Raw genomic sequence first — 18,129 nt, 5'->3', positions numbered from 1 at the left:
AAAACACAGTCAATGTTTGATTATTCTCTTTGATATTACCAACTCTCAAATAAAATATACTACATACAAATATATAATTTTTTCGGTCTTTATCATTAACCTTGAAAACATAGTCCATGTTGTTAAGCCTCTATGTAGGACTATAGACTACCTCTCATAATAGTTGTCTAGCAAACATTTCCAAATTAAAGCAGAAGCATCAATCATCATCTACATCAAATCCCAATTACTGGGCCAGAAAAAATTAAAGTAAATTTCTCAAGAGAGCTTGTGTTTTACATTTATGTAGCTTTGTTAATACTGCTCTTAGTTAGTTCCTAGAAAAAATTTATGTTGTTCTTAGTTTTAAGTTTATTTTAAAATATGCAACACGCAAGATATTCTGATTTAGGCCAAAATTAGTATGAAATATAATCGTAAAATATTGAAGGGAAAATTACATAAAGGACCCTGGCGGAAGGACTTTTTTTCTAAATAATCCTGAAGTGTTGGGCAGTCTTTTAATAGTCCATTTAGTAAATTTTCTTTGCTTAATAGTCCTTGGACCTCATCTCACGTTTATAATGTCTTTGAAATATCCAAACTACCATTTTCTCATCTTATTCACATAGTTAGGGTTTCCAATGACGATTGCAATCATTTACAACAATCTTTGATCATTCTTTATGATCTTTGATCATGAACAGTGAGCTGATGAAATCATAAATTCGTCAAAAGTTGATCATGTTTTCGTAAATACTCCTAGGACTTTTAAAGAAGAAATACTTTTAGCCTCTATGGAGTGGTGGCTAGAGATCTTTAGCATTGTAACCTTCTTAAGAATATAGTGATTTGATCTAGATCTCATTCGTGAAGTAGGCACAATGTCAAATCACATAAATTGTTTGTGTTTTTTTTATGCATATCATTACATTTTTGTTTTGTTTTTAACTTGTACAATTATAATAATATTTTCAACTAATATACTATTATGTGATATTAATTACCACATCGTTATATCATGAATTAACACCAGGAGTGAATAGATCATGACAAAATCTAAGTTCAAACTAGGTGATTTTATAATAAAAGGGAAAATTACTTAAAAGACTCTAGCGAAGGAAATTTTTTTCTGATTAGTCCCTAAGTTTTAAGGCCTCTCTTAATAGTCCATTTAGTAAAAATTTTCTTTCTAATCAGTCCCTATACCCCATTTCCCACATTTCTCATGATTGACTGCCCTAACCATTCGTGCTCATAGTTTCATCCAAAATAATTGGATTTTTGGCATCCCAATCGAGCTTTGGAGACTTCACTCCATCGAAAAGGATTTAAGAAGGAAGAATAAGCCATGTTCAAGGATTTTTCAAACATTTTGAAGACACATATAAAAAAAAACTATGAAATTTTTTTTTTTTTTTTTTCACTTTTTTACTTTAATTTTTGGATGAAAAATAATTTAAAATGCTTATTTTGGTTTGAAATCATCTAGGCAAGTCATATCTCAAGTTTTTAGTTGATCTACAATGTATTTTAGTTGGAAAAACAAAAATGGGTGGATTTTACCAGTGTCAAGTTCACCAGTTTTTTATTGCGGAGTTCAACATCTTTAAAAAGTTGTCGAATTCAACAATAAAAAATGCCAAACTCGACAATAAAAATTGCTTAGGTCGACAATATATAAAAAGTGGTGAGCTTTAACAATAAAAGTTGTGAGTTTGACAATAAATAAAAAGTGGTGAGCTCACCAATATTGAGGGATCATTAAGAAATATTTTTTTACTAAATGGACTATTAATCTACCACCTAAATCTTAAGGACTATTTAGAAAGAAATCCTTCTATCAGGTCCTTTAAGTAATTTTTCCCATGATAGAATCACTTGTGGTTTGGGTTTATATCATAATTTCGGGGTAATATCACCACCCTCATATTATTGTACTCACTGCTACTGATATTTTAGGTACATTATTAAGTTTTTCTTTTTTTTTTGCCTTTAATGTTCTAATGTACTCGACCTTCGGGACATATTGTTGATTAGAGCTCTTGTGAAGGTTTTAATGGTGGTTTGAAGTATGAATTATGAAATGGTCATGTGCTGAATTACCAAAGGTTATGTTGTAGTTTATGATTCTATCGCACCAAAGGTTTTGATACAACCACTAGTTATGTTGATTTTAGCTTAGATTTAAGTGTTGTTTGTTAAACTGAAAAAAATAAGTGTTAAATAGCATTAAGTGCTGAAACTTATAAGCGTTGAATTTAAGTGCTGAAAAAATTATTTGTTTAGTTGTAGAATCATGTTTGTTACACATTGCTGAAATTGGTAAATTATTTTTTTTACCCTTACAATTGATAATGTCCCAATTATTTGATTTTAGGACCGTAATTCCACGAAGATTATCAACATTTAAATGTTAGTCCCTATAAATAATAGTAAATTATACTAATTTTTCAAATTAATGAAGCTAATGAGAATTCTTACTAATTGCAGGTAAATAAGGCACATTTGGAAGTCAACAAATCGTGTAACAAGCTTCATTACAATGTGCAAGCAAAAAGAGAACAACCGACAAAATTTGATCGTGTTCCGTTGCCACGTCACCGTTCCGCAGTGGCCCCCTAGTGCTCCGCGGCGATCTAGAGCCATATTACCTCGAGATTTGCACAAGATGTTCCAGATACTTCGGTCGTTGTAACTGAATGGTTCTTTCGAATCAAATCATCCGAAAAGTCAACCCAATAATCCGATTACGAATATTATAAATTAGACGGTTGATTTCAAAGAAGGGATCCCCTCTTGGGTCCCTATTGACCCTCTTCTTCTCCCTAATTTCTCTGTATTTTTCCTAGTTTCTCTTTTAGAGAGAGTGTTTTGTAGTAATGAGAGAATCAAGAGTTGATTGTGTTAGTTTTTCCCCTATTAGTTCTTATTGTAATTCTCTTGAGAGACCGTCAAAAAAGGAATCGAAAGTGCAGTATTGTTTTACATCATTTTCTTCACCCATCTTTTCCTTTCTTTCATTATTTTCTACAATTATAATCCTTGCGATGATCGGCTAAACTCTCATTAGAGAAGTCAAGAATACCGGAGTAAGTTCACTCTATTAATGCTGTTTTAATTCGTTATTTTTGTTTTACATGTTAATTTTATGAATCTCTTTAGGATAAGATCATCCAACTCATACTTCCAATTCAAGCTTTGATGAGTGTTACTTAGATAAGTTTAAGAACATTCATGCTCTGTGATGAATGGAAGCATAAGTCAGATAATCTTGTCTAAATCAGAGATCTTCATGGATACTCTTGGATTACAATCAATAGTTACATCGAATCATTTTTCGATCCACGAGTAATGACTTGCTACGTGGATTGAGTCATATTTAGAACGATTCAGCATTTTTGATGACTTGTGATGGTAGACTTGAATTCTCTAAGCTTCTTTCTACTAGTTTTAATCTCTCTTTGCTATTATTGATTTTCATCATCTGTGTTTAACAAATCTGTTTTGTTTTGTTTTTAAAACCAATATGTTTTCAAACTCTGTTTTAGTTTTTAATCCGAATGAACACTTGAATCCCAACTGTCCCTGTGGAACAAATTCGATTTACCCAAAGTCCATATTTTAATCTCTATTTTACACAGCAAGTTTTTACAACGATCAACAATCATATTATACATTGTTTACATCTTTCAAATGTCTATTTCTTATTAAATATAATAAAATATATTATTTCTTATAAAATTAAAATACAATTCATTTTTAAATAATAAGTAATACTCAAATTTTCAATTTATAAATAATAATTTTTATTTATAAAAACTCACAAATTTCAAGTTAAAAACAATAATGTCATACAAGTCACCAAAATTTAAAATCAAAATTGAAAGAATTTAATTCGAGATGAATACTTTTCGATGGAAATGAAGGATGTGTAATTATAAAAGCACCCCACGAATTAATAAGGGCAACCCTCACCATAGCCATTTTGTTTTGTCTTATATGGGTTGAAGTTTTTGGAATGAACCAATTTTTGGTGAGGATGATCTATATAGTCTAGAGATCATACTCACCAAAAATCATTCCATTCCGAAACTTCTAACCAGGCCAAAACTAGTTTCCAAAAAAATGGACGATTTATGGTTCTTAAACTTGTTTTGATGGGATTAGAAGTTTCGGGATGGGCTGATTTTTGATGAGGATGATCTCCTCATTATAGAGATCATCCATGAGGAGATCATCCTCACCAAAAATCAACCCATTCCAAAACTTTTAACTCATATAAGACAAAACAATTTGGCCACAATGTGGGTTTATTAATTTGTGGGGGTGCTTACTTATTCATGAGATATAAGTGGTAATATCCTTTTAAGTTTAAGGGCATATTTGTCCATGCCCAAAAAAATGAAGGGCATATTTGTCCGTGTCGAAAAAAGTGAAGTGCTTACCGTTTCAGTACTTTTTTTTAGCATCAAAATAGTGCTGAATTTTTTTCACTTATTTTTAGTAATAAGCACTGAAAATATGGAGTAAACAAAAGCGCTATTTTGACAAAAAGTGCTGAAATTTTTTTTTTCTTTCAGCAATAAGCGCTGAAAAATAACGCAAACAAACACCGCCTTTATCTATTTAGGTAATTTAAAATTGATATTAGAAGTAGATAATGCCGCTGCTTTAATTTGGAAATATTGCTAGACATCTATTATGAGAGCTAGTCCATAGTCCTACATAAAGGCTTAACAACATGGACTATGTTTACAAGGTTAATGAAAAAGACTGAAAAAATTATATATTTGTATGTACTATGTAGTATATTTTATGTGAGAGTTGGTACTACCAAAGAGAATAATCAAACATTGACTGTGTTATCAAGGTTAATGAAAGAGACTGAAATGCCATGTAATTTGTATATAGTCCTTGGAAACACATACTTTGAATCATATTTCTTACCAATCCTAAAGCAAGAATCATCCGCGCTATAACCCACAAACATCCTTGCAGTAACAGGTTGAAACTGTAACCGCTCTTAATCTTTTAATGGACAAAGTGACTTTTTTGCCATTCATTGTTGTCCTTATTTGTTATCTTCCATTGTTTGCATTGGCTGATCTGAACTCCACTATCTTCCTCTCAGTCAATGATTCAACAACTTGGACAAACAATATTGATTCATTTCCTTCATCAATATCTTTCTTTGATCGTTGAATTGCAAGTTTCATACTTGTGAAGCAAAGACAATGGCTCTACCTATGGAATAAATATCCTGGCTTTGGATTTGGCTTCTTTTGCAAATTAGCCATCCATCCGTGCTACTTGGCTATTGCTATAATAGAGATTTCCAATGGAACTATCTTAACTAGTCCTCCACAGATAGTCTGGTCAGCAAATGGAGACTATCCTGTTAAAGAAAATGCAACACATGAATTTTCCAATGATGGAGGCATGATCTTAGCAGATGCAGATGGAACGGTAGTTTGGTCTACTAATACATCTGGTAAGTCAATTGCTGGCATGGGTCTCTATGATGATGGAAACTTGGTGCTCTTTAACCCAACTGGCAGAACTGTTTGGCAGTCTTTTGATCATCCCACAAACACCATTCTTGTTGGGCAAACGTTGAGAAGGGAACAACAGATAGTGTCGACCATCTCTTCTAAAAACTTGACTCGTGGTTTGTTTTACATCACCATAGATTACATCTCAATTTCTGCATATGTAAAAGGAGAAAGGCCAGTTCAGTATATGAGTTTCACACCCAAAGATGTGTAGCTTGTATATGATTATTTGGGTTCTGTAAGATTCAATGAGGCCAATGTCACGTTCTTTTATCAAAGAAAGAAAGGCATTAATAAGCTAATTCCTTACAAGATTCCCAAATTGTCAAGCATTCAATTTTTGAGGTTGGATGTTGATGGGGGTCTCAGGATTTACGGCTGGGACATGAAAACTGGGTGGAGAATGATCTTTGTTCTTTTGGATGAATGGGATGAGTGTCAGTTCCCTCTCAAATGTGGGAGATATGGACTTTGCAAAGATGGGCAGTGTACTTGTCCTAAAGGAGTTGATGGGATTGACTACTTCAGAGCGGCTGATGTCCAGTTGCCGAATCATGGATGTCAGCTAAATTCTCCTTCATCCTTGCAGAATTCGTCTAATCAGTACCAACTAATAGATTTCGGAGATCTATCATACTTCAGTTATTTCGATCCAAAAGCAGCGGTGCCTGACTTAAATGATGAAGACAGTTGCAAGCAGGCTTGTTTGCAAAATTCATCTTGCAAAGCTGCTTTCTTTTGCCATTATATTGGCACACAGTCAGAAGGCCATTGTTTTATGCCTTTTGATCTTCTATCAATCATAGCGCATCGAAGGCCCAATCATGTGTTCAATTCATCAGCCTATATCAAAGTGAACGTTCCATTCTCTCCACAGGCATCTCCATATCAAGAAAACTGTTAAGTTGGGTTAGCAATATGATTGTAATTATGGTTGTGATTGCTTTACTTATAATCAGTACATGTTTTGTGGTCTGGAGGAAGAAGAAGAAGAAGAAGAGGACTTGTTTATTCAAGCAAGTGTCTGAACGCCCTTGAGGTTCTCTTACCATGAGTTAAACATCGCAACAAGGAAATTTGGGAGGTGGAGGTTTTGGAGCTGTATTTAAAGGAGTACTCCAAGATGGGACAGTGATTGCGGTGAAAAGGCTGGATAATGTTGGGCAAGGAACAAAGGAGTTCTTGGCAAAGGTAGAAACAATAGGAAATATTCACCACATCAATTTGGTAAAACTTATTGGCTTTTGCGCTGAGAAATCATATAGGCTTTTAGTTTATGAGTATATAAGTAACGGGTCACTTGAAAAATGGATTTTCTGCAGGAGTTCAAATCTCGCTCTTGATTGGGATGTAAGACGAAAGATAATGTTAGATGTAGCGAAAGCATTAACATATCTTCATGAAGATTGTAGACAAAGAATTGCTCATTTGGATGTGAAGCCACATAAGTTATTGATGACAACTTCAATGCCAAACTTTCTGATTTTGGGTTGTCAAAGTTGATTGGCAGAGATGAGAGCCAAGTGATAACCAGCCTGAGAGGAACTCTAGGATACCTAGCTCCAGAGTGGCAGTACTCACGCATTACTGTCAAAGTGGATATTTACAGCTTTGGGGTTGTTTTGATAGAAGTGGTCAGTGGGAGGAAGATCTTAGCTTACTCCAGACCTGAATCTGACATGCACTTATTAAATCTTTTGCAAAGGAAGGCAGAGGAGGACAGGTTGATGGACATTGCCAACTATCAAAGTGAAGATATGCAATTTCATGAAGAAGTTATTAAGATAATAAGGCTTGGAATGGGGTGTTTAAATAGTGATCAAGCAAGAAGGCCCCCCATGTCAACAGTGGTTAAGGTTTTGGAGGGGACAATGGAATTGGAACCCGATATTAGTTATAATTTTTCCCATGTTATCCCCCCTCCAACAAGCTCTATTTCTTCTGTTCCTCCTTTACTAGAGACATCTGCCCTCCCAACATCAAGCTAAGTTGTGGCTTTTTTGGTTGTAGCTATTCCGCATTGAAGCATTTTTTTTTCTCATTGACAAGGCAAAAATATGTACAATGCAGTGTATCATGGATTCAATCTCTTTTACTTCAATGAACTGTTCTTGTTTTCAAATATCTTAAATGTATAACAAATTGATTGATCAACGGTCCACACTAAAAGATCAAGAATGATATCTCGATTGTATAACAAATTGATTGCCCCATCGAAATCAGCACTCTCAACAAAAGCAAATGGTTGTTCGGTTTTAATTATCTATTTTATATTTTCTCACTAACCTGTTGCTTGGATTAAAAACTAAAAGTACACAGATTTCCTCTAGAGGATTTGCTTATTTGACTTTGCTTCAACATCTTTTTTTTTTAATGTACATTGTTTAATATGTCTACTAAGGTGACTATAGACACCTCAATTTGATCATACAAGCTTGAGAGCTCGTTCAAATCCATGCATCGAGGATCAAATCAAGATAATTTCGATAAAAAAATAGGACCTACTTGGACCAATCAAAGATAATCAATTTTGATCATTAAAAATTAAATTTTGCTTGGTCATATGGCCTGTACAGCCAAACATAACTTTGCCTGGCCTTACAAATTTTATGGTCAAGCCATTTTTTGTACTAACCCTACTTTTGTGATGTGCAAACTTAAAATTGCACTGACCTTACCTCAAGTATAATCAGGCAAAAAATTTTCTAGTTGTACCTAGGATACATCCAATTCAGTTAGGCAGTTAGAGAACCCATGTGTCCATGAGATTCTCTATAAAAAAAAATAATTATTTGAACCCCTTTTTTAATGACTTATTCTTCAAGAAAAATCCGAGGAGAAAGAAGAAAAACAACAACAAGGTAGGAGAAGTTCTTCCACAACCCTCATCTCTAATTCTCCCATCATCATCTCCTCATTCTTTACTTTAGTTTAATTTCAAAATTTAATTTATGTTTATTTAATAATGTAAATCTCTAATCTTTAGTCTAGAAACTTGAGGGTAGGAAGTAATCTCTCTTAGAGGTGATCTTCCCCCCAATAAGTCCTCAATAAACTCTTTAATAGCATTAGAATAAGTTGTTTTTAATTTCTTTACTTATGCAATTTAAATTCATAATATAGATACTTTATTTTCTTTATTTTTCTTGCATTTTGAGTTTCCTAGAATAATGGGTTTTTTTTTTTGTTGCTTTATTTGATGGCAATAGAACTAGATAGTAAACCCTTTTAAGAGGTAATCTTCTTCTCTTGTTAAGTCCATCCCATGCATGCACATCCCCTCACACACCACATTTTACTTTACAAAAGGGTTAAGATTCAAAGATGATGCTCTCTTTAGATCCTCACCAAACTCTCTAAACCAACTAAAAATAGTCTCAAAAGGGATACAAATCATGTATGAAGGTCCCTAATCTTTTCAATGGTGATGTCCAAACCATGGACACCTCTTAAAGACTAAACCAATAAACAATTACTCCCAAGTGAGTACGTAATCTTCCTTTAAAGCCTAAAGACTCAAAATTATAAAATCCAAGTGGATTCCCACCAAAGTCTTTGGCTCACAAAAAAATCTAGCAAACACCTACTTCTAGTAGGGGCTTGCTCATCATCTTAATTTGTCTATTTTATAGAAATAAACTATAGTCAATTTTCTTTAACTCTTTCTAATTCCCTCTATCTTCAAAAATCTAATATATATATATATATATATATATATATATATATATATATATATATATATATATATATTTTTAAACTTCATCTATGATTATATTGGTAACCATCTTTGGATGGGAGAGACAAGGTGCCTAACACCTTCTTTGTCCCTTAATCGAACTCCCTTACTTAAAATCTATTGGAATGCCTTTACCTATCCATTTAAATATGAGAGTCACTACAAGTCAAAGAAAATAATTTTCAAAATAATTCTATGGTGCTCATTAACACTTTAATTAAATGGTAGCGACTCCAAACCCCAAGTAGATGAGCTCAAACCTCTCCAAAGGTTTCGAAGCCCCACGCATCTACAATGACTAGTGTCACTTGGAATCTATTTGATGAAATATGGAGAAGGGAATTATAACAATAATGCCACAATTTTTGTAACTTTGATTTCTGCTCTTTCGGCGAATTCAAAGTTAGATGAAGCTTTTAGGTTCAAAGAGCAGATGGTGAAGATCTTTGATGGTGAAGCCTAATGTTTTAGACTTTTAGTTATACAGTCAGTACAGCTGAGTTTTCTAAGGAGTGGAAATTGAGAGAGGCAATTAATTTATTTGGAGGTATGCCAAGGAATGAATGGGCTCCTGATGTTGTGGCTTATCAAACACGCTTTTGGATGAGCTTTGGAAGAAAATTGAGTTTAAGGAAGCGGACTATTTGATGAGATGGTGTTTAAGGGTTATGTTCCTTGTGTTGCTGAGTGTAAATAAGTTTATGGATGGGTTGTGATGACATACTAAAAACTATAAGTTAAAAGGGTCGTGCAAGTTACAAGTACTGTTAACAAATTTCTAAGATTTTTAGAAAAAAACTTCTAGATTAGCTTCTCTTATATTTAGAGGCATAATTGACTTTTTCGAAAATAATACATTGTATCTTCACTATTTGATTTGCTGAACCTAATGAAAAATATTCAGTAACCTTAATGCTTGGTTTTGTAAATTGGTTAGTACAAGTTCACTGAAGTCCATAAAACCAATGCAAACTGTACCACAAACTGCTTTGTACTGATTCACGTTCGGCCTAGTGGATACAAACTAACCCATAAACTTCCTCTTAAGAAAGGGCTGAAACCGTAATCTCTCTCGTTCTCTTAAATATCAATACTTAATGCCTAAGAGTACATATTTGAAGATGAGCTAGAATCACATTCCTCATTTAAGCTGCACGGCAATTTTTTTCTTTTTCAAGATGATTCACTTTCATTTTTCTGGCCCCAGTAATTGATATTAGATGTAGATGACGATGGTGCTGCTTTAATTTGGAAATATTGCAGGACATCTCTTAGTGGACTGTGTTTTCAATGGTAATGAAAGAGACTGAAAGTTATATATTTGAATGTAATATATTTTATTTGAGAGTTGCTACTACCAAGAGCATAAACAACATTGACTGTGTTTTCAAGGTTAATGAAAGAGACTGAAATGCTATATAATTTGTACATATCCCTTAGAAACATATATTTTGAATTTTCATTCGGTGCACTTGCTGTCTTACCTGAATCACCTTGCCTACCAGGCCTAAAGCTATGATCCATATATACTAACCCAACCCATAAACATATTTGTAAGAACGGTTAATCTCTCGCACTGTCTTATGGCCAAATTGTCCCCATTCATCGTTTTCTTGTTGGTTGCATTGGCTCTGAAACAAACCATCTTCCTCTCAGTCAATGACTCAACAACTTGAACAAACAATGTGTCTCATTTCCTTCAACAATTCATTTCTTTGATGGCTGGGTGGCACATTTCATATTTTTCATAGAAGGGCAATGGGACTCGTTCTGGTATAGATATCCTGGATTTGCATATGGCTTCTGCTGCAAAGTAGAAAATACTAATTTGTGCTACTTTGAAGGAGATGCAAGAGCCATCAATGCAGGGGCGGAGCTAGTAAGGAGTTGGTGGGGGCAATTGTCCCCACAGAACTTTGAGTATATTTTCAATTAATTACATGCCCCATTTGTCCCCACTCCCTCACCTCTCTCCCCATTTGCCCCCACACCCTCACCTTTGTCCAATTGTTGCCCCCACAGAACTTTGAGACACCCCTATATTTTCAACTAATTACATGCCCCATTTGTCCCCATTCCCTCACCTCTCTCCCCATTTGCCCTTACACCCTCACCTCCCTCCAATTTTGCCCCCACAGAATTTTCAGACACCCCTATATTTTCAACTAATTACATGCTCCATTTGGAAAATGAAGCTGCCCACATGTAGTACCCAACAAAGATAGCAAGAGCATGTCCACTATAAAATCATATCATGAGATTGATATATTCTGTCCAATAGTTAAGCTTATGGTACCATGCCCGCAAACTTCATAAGGCTATCTAAAGTCTTAAACACACTCCTAAAGCACGGGTTACTCAGCTTAGTCTTTTTAGCTCAAGTTCACATGTGCTCACTTCAATTATCGCATGTTCATCAACCATTATACGCATAAGGTGTCGTGATTACATTCACACATGAAAGATCATGTGATCTACATTATTTCTTTGGTGTGGAGCTCAAACAAAACTTTCTCAACTGAAATATTTTTTTCTTTTTTATGGGTAAGATGGACTTGAACTTAACCCACGACCTCAAAGTTGTTTTGCAATGTGTCAAACCAACTGAGCTATGGGTCTAACTCCAAGTCTCAATCGAAATATCAAAAACATGTTAAAAACATTTAATGTTTTCCTATTGTTTCATACTAAGTTCGGCCAAATAAAATTAAGAACAAAAAAAAAAAAAAAATTCTATGAACTAATTAAGGGCACTATTACGAAACAAAGAGTTCATATGTTTTAATCCGAGGCTTTATACAAAAAAAATTTATTTGTTTAATTTGAAAATTGAATAAATAGTGAATATTTAGAAAAAGTACAGAAAGTCGTTAATTTTTTTTTTCAAGAAGTTAAATGACAGAGATTTTAATAAAGTATTATATTATTCAGAAAATTCGTAATTCACAGAATTGACAATTGGGTTTGGCTAAAATGTGCCCTAAGGGCACACGTTAAGGTGGTATTCTATTATCTACAGCGTTCATGGGAATTGACGCTAGCAGTCTTTGGGCTGATTTTCATGTTTTTCAGCTGTACGAACTTTTTTTTTTTTGGGGGCTTTGGCGAGCCACAGGTACCACCACCATGTACTGTGCAGGCATTAAAATATAGCCTTGTGGAAGGGCATGTAGAGATTCGAAGTCAGAACTTGGGGAGCACACTCAGTCCCTCCTTACCATCTCAACTAGTTCCCGATGGGTTAGCTGTATGAACTTAATATTTTACATGCCAACAAGGTAACTGCTCAGATATAGCTAGTGTCCTAGTCTTCTCATTGAACATGTTACATGTGGGAGTTCCAAATCAAGGTCAACAAAATCCATATTGATTAATCACAGGATGCCACGTGTATGGAAGGATTTCCATTGTTCAAAAGTACTCACATCAAGGAAGCCCTCAATACACGTTGTGTCTTACGATTGGTCAGTACATGAGAAATTATTGTGATGAGAAATGTTTATAGTTGAACTTTAGAGAATGTAGGAATATAAAAAAAATTCAATTTCTTCGGGATTAGTAAAGTTACTAAATTGAGGTATTATGACCCGATTCAACCCAAATCAATCCGAAAATGGATCGGGTCAAGCCCACTAGGTGGTTCGGCCTCTATAGCCGACCCCTCATCCAAACGTACTCATCAAGGTGGTTCAATCTCCTTGGCCGACCCCTCAACCGAACTTGCTTCACTAAGAATTTCGGCTCCCTTGGTCGATCCCTCATCCATACTTGCTTCACTAGGAAGTTTGGCCTCCTTGGCTAACCCCTCATCCAAATGTACTGCACTAGGTGGTTCAGCCCCCTCAATTTCACTACGTGAAAACTGGAAAATTCAACATAAAAATTTGACGGGCCAAAGCCCACGAATTTTAGAAATTGAATTTTGACGGTCCAGGACCATCAAAATGCTTGATGTTCCCAAAGATTTGACAGCTCTAAGCTGTCGAATTTCTCCCATCCTTCATTAATTTGCCAATTTCAACCCGTAAAAAAAAAATATTTGATAGTAAAAAATTCGACCCCTTGGTCCATCAAATTTGGGCTTTTTTTCACATTGTGCAACTGACCCCTTATCCAAATGTACTGACTATAAGGTTCATCCAATGAACCCATTACTACAAGACTTGGCCAATGTACCTTCAACATGATTCGGCCAAACATGCCCCATTGCTTATGAGAAATATAGACAAGTCTATTCACACTAGGTGGTATGTACAATCATCAAACCAAGGAGAAACTCTCGCTAAAACTAAAGATATACTCTTATGTTAAGTTACCTAAGTAGTATAAATTATACTTGGTACCTAAAGAAACCATGGTTGCATAATTTGACTAAGTCAACTTGAGAACAGAGTCGTCACAGTCAAGTTGGTTACACAATTAAGGCGACTTCTTATGTAGGTTACAAGAACTATGAAGAATGGGTCTTCATTGTCATTAATGCATCCTAGGTAATAACTTCCATAAATAGAGAACAATACGGGAGGTAAGTTTCAACTAAGTTTACTACCTCTTTGAATGAGTCCAACCTATAAACGAGAAGACTTATCATACTCAACCCATAAGGCACAAGACACACACAATTCTCCTGTACTTGTTCTCTTCTTTTTTGCTCTACAACTAATATCAAGTACTAACTTGATCATTGGTGACTCCTTGACCGGCACCTCATCGGTATCTTTTCATATTAAGACGATATCATGTAATGATTGAAGACTTAGAAGTTTCATTAGAGAGGACAACTAGAATTAAGAAGCTTCATCAGAGAAGACAATTGGAGTTGTTCATTTATTGTAATACATATCCCGATGAAGAGTTAATCATTCTTTGCAATACTTATCTCAAGAAAGATTTGATCATCCATTGTAATGCGTATCTCTAGGAGTGGGAGATATAAAAAATCCCTCATAAAGGGAATAGGAAATATGATGGAATGTTTTTTTTTTTTTTAAAGGTAAAAAATAAAGACTCTATACTCTTTTTATATATATATTTTTTTGGATAACTAGGTATCCCTATAGATAACAGACCGGGCCTAGTCCATAGACCATGGTCTTGTCCAAGTACTAGACCCGGGGCACATGCAACGCCTGAACATCACACATAAGTGGTAAGTGAGGGTACGCCCTCACAGGTGGGCCCTAAGGAATTAATGCCCATACTAGGTATCGAATTCACGACGTATGAGCATTAACCACTTATCGGTCCGAAATTGCCATTGAGCCAAACCTTCGGGGTTATTCTGTTTATATTTTAAAATTAGTTAAAGTATATATTTACTTCAAGATATCTCTTTATTAGTTAGGTACCTAACAAAGATCGAGATCTTATCATATCCCTAAGGTGGACGTGCCCAAAATCGGACAAAAAATTATTGGTTCTATAATGTTGAACCCAAAATCTAATAATCGGTTTTTGGGTACACACATTGACAACTTTATTTATAAGAGTCATGCTAGAGTGACCTCAAGATTGTATCTCATATCGCACTTTCTTGTCGTGTGTTCGGTGTATATTATCAATAAAATAATGAATAAAATACTAAACTTTGTTAAGCAAAGGTCGATCCACAGGGACAACGAACAATTCGATACTTCTTTCAACTCAAGGCTGACTTAGATTTAAGTAGCCAAATTAAAACAGTTTTAGGAGAAATTACAACTAAGAAAAAGTGAAATTAAAATAAGAAATGAAATGCAGTGTAAAGATTAGAGGGGGTCAAATCCACCCTTACAAGTTATCTCAATATCTTGATGGTTCTATATTTATCTCAATCCACACAGCAAAGCCATTACTCATGGAGTGGGAAGTAAATCTATAATTTCTTAAAGTGAATCAAATGTATGTGAATCCTTCAATAAGATGAGGTTATCGGATTTTTATTCAATGTTCATAAGTAAGTATGACTAAGCTTGATCTCATCTAAGCATGAATCATCAGACTTACAACATTAATTATGTCATCCGATAATATCACTCTTAAATGCTTTCACAAAAGCATAATATAGCAAAGGTACTAAAACCGATCAGACATAATTAAGATAAACTCGTTCTGGCTCATTAACTATGAAGAGTCTAGTCGATCATCACGAGAAACAAATTGCAATAAGATAAATTATAGATAGCAAAGTCGAGAAGAGATTGAGGTTCCTTGTTGCTCTTTGATTCCAAAAATCAGCTTGAATCCCTTCAATTACACAACCTTATAAACATGAACTATACTTAGGTTACAAGAAGAAAGGGGGAAGAGAGAGTTCTTCAACTCTCACTCTACAAGGGCTCTTTTTCTCACAAGATAAAATAGAAAATAAAAGACTAAAATTAAGAAGAAGGGAGAGGGACTCCTTCCTTTAAGACAACCCCTCAATTTATAGAGTTTTCTTTCGAATTTTCGAATCATATTCGTTCTAGTTATTATGAGACAGCTCCATCAATATAAAGGCAAAGCGGCCGAAAAGTTCTAGCACAAATCTCAAGAATGTCCCCCCTGGGACCACCGTGGCACACCACATCCTTATCGCGGTGCAACGACTGTGAAGAATTTTATTATGAAATTTGGGCATCTGATTCAACTTGGTTCAAGTATTGCAGTGTTGTTGGCTTTGCTTTTTCTATTTTTCTCCGAATATTTGTCTTTTTACATGCAACCAATAGAAACTTTTTAGTTATCAATAATTTTTAGAATATTTAGGTAATTTGTTTTTATTTGAAAAAATAGCAATCAAGTGAGGATAAACTCTCTATAATTATGATCCCAAAAATGACTTTCTGAGACTTGATCAACGTGGAAGTATTTAGGAACCATAGATGCTTTTTCACTCGTATCTTGATCAAAATCATCTATGGTTCTATACACTTCCAAGTCAAGAAAGTGTAACCATTCTTAATTTAGGTTAGGTGACACTTGATTGTATCTTATAGCCCTAGGTTATTATAGATTAATTTATTTTTGGAAGTTCTAACCTCTAATGGGTTGGAAGGTTTTGTGTCCAACGAACAATTGAGGAAATAAGAATTTTGCCTTCCAAAGTTACGAGATTTAATTTCGAATTTTGGTGGAGGAAAGCAAATAGAGCAGCAGATTATCTAGCAAGACTTGGCGTGCATTCTAGGGAATTTGTTGTAATTGAGGATGTATTGCTTATACCTCAAGATATTTTGAGAATTGTAGTAGAAGATCAGATTTCCTCGTATTCTCGTTAGTACTTAAATGAAAAGAGTGGCAACCCCTACAACCCCAGCTTACCGATATATATATAAAACGATTGAGATTCATAATAGATCCGTAGAAAGTTGATATTAGTTAATCCCAAGCAAATATGTGTTTCTATTCATCTCAGCCATTTCCCTTTTGTTAAGATTCATGGCCATTCTCTTATTTGTGGCTCTGGGTATATCCTCTTACAATTAGATAAAAAATTATTTAATTATCTCTTGAAACATAGATTAAAGTAGTGAGTCCTATTACTTATTAGTAGGGGTGCAACTTGGTTCGGTTTGAGGTCAAATTGGAATCAAACCACATAGGTCGGTTCCACTAAATAAGAACCAGAACCTAACCAAATTCCATTAGAATTGAACCAACCCAAACCGAACTAAAGTTGGTTTGGTTCAGTTTTTTGGGTTGCCAATATTCTATAAATTGTACGTAATATTTTTGAATGAAAAAACAAACATATAATAAACATAAAATTTCATACAATAAATCACTAATCTATCCATAAAAAGTCATTAGTTTATCCATAAAAGATCACTAATCTATGTTCTAACTCCTAAAATAATTCATAATAATTATATATATATATATATATATATATATATATATATATATGGGTCCCGTTCGCCACCCTTAGTTTTACCACACACTTTAACAAACGCGTTTTGTCTTACATGGGTTAGAAGTTTCGGAATGAGCTGATTTTTGGTGAGGATGATCTCTATGGTGAGGAGATCATCCTCACCAAAAATCAGCTCATTCCAAAACTTCTAACCCCATCAAAATTGATTTACAAAAAATGGACGGTCCACGATTTTTCAACGTGTAAACATGGGGCTAAACATTTCGGAATGGGCTGATTTTTGGAGAGGATGATCTTCTAATCATAGAGATCATCCTCACCAAATATCAGCTCATTCCAAAACTTCTAACCCATGTAGGACAAAAAACGTTTGTTAAAGTGTGTGGTAAAACTTAGGGTGCTGAACATTTCCATATATATATATATATATATATATATATATATATATATATATATATATATATATATATATATATATATATATATATATATACATTTATATACATTTATTGCATAGGGGGTCAATTCTCAGTTTGGTTCAGTTCTATACAACAAGTTTGACCTGAGAACCGAACCAAATTGACCAGTTCTTCATTTTCATAACTCGGAATCGAACTGCAACTCGTTTCAAACTAAACCAAACCACCCTAAAGCTATCAATTTGACTCGGTTCTCGGTTTGAACTAGACCAAGTTGCATCTCTACTTATTAGTCTTTGTTAATAATAAAAAAAAATAATACCTGTTTTGTATTTAACAAAATAAATTGTAAAATTTTAATAATGTCATTATTCAACATTTTTTTCTGAAAAAATAATGATTATTTAAAAATTAATATGGTTTTATACTTAATATATTAACATTAGAAATATATTAATATTAAGAATTACAGCATTCATTTATTAACTTGACGAGTTGATTAGACTAAGATTAATAAAATACAGTAGTTAAAGGCCAATTGCTTCTAACAGCATTTGATATTTTTAGTCTATTTTAAATTTTTTTAATTTATTTTAAATGGAC

The 18,129-nt window shown here is 34.1% G+C and overlaps 1 protein-coding gene across 1 annotated transcript; it reads left to right on the top strand.

Annotated features, from left to right (window-relative positions):
* Window positions 1–4,723: 4,723 nt before the first annotated feature.
* Window positions 4,724–7,522, top strand: LOC147392320 (G-type lectin S-receptor-like serine/threonine-protein kinase SD2-5). The gene is given in 6 exon segments (XM_086459170.1): window positions 4,724–4,741; window positions 5,209–5,717; window positions 5,778–6,411; window positions 6,494–6,554; window positions 6,607–6,978; window positions 6,981–7,522. Coding segments are annotated over 6 exon segments (2,136 nt in total).
* Window positions 7,523–18,129: the final 10,607 nt, after the last annotated feature.

The sequence above is a fragment of the Akebia trifoliata genome, chromosome 11 (assembly GCF_017979445.1).
Source record: "Akebia trifoliata isolate Shusen 1 chromosome 11, ASM1797944v1, whole genome shotgun sequence".
Classification (NCBI taxonomy): domain Eukaryota; kingdom Viridiplantae; phylum Streptophyta; class Magnoliopsida; order Ranunculales; family Lardizabalaceae; genus Akebia; species Akebia trifoliata.
Note: the sequence above shows the minus strand (reverse complement) of the source record. Positions and strands in the feature narration are given on the sequence as shown.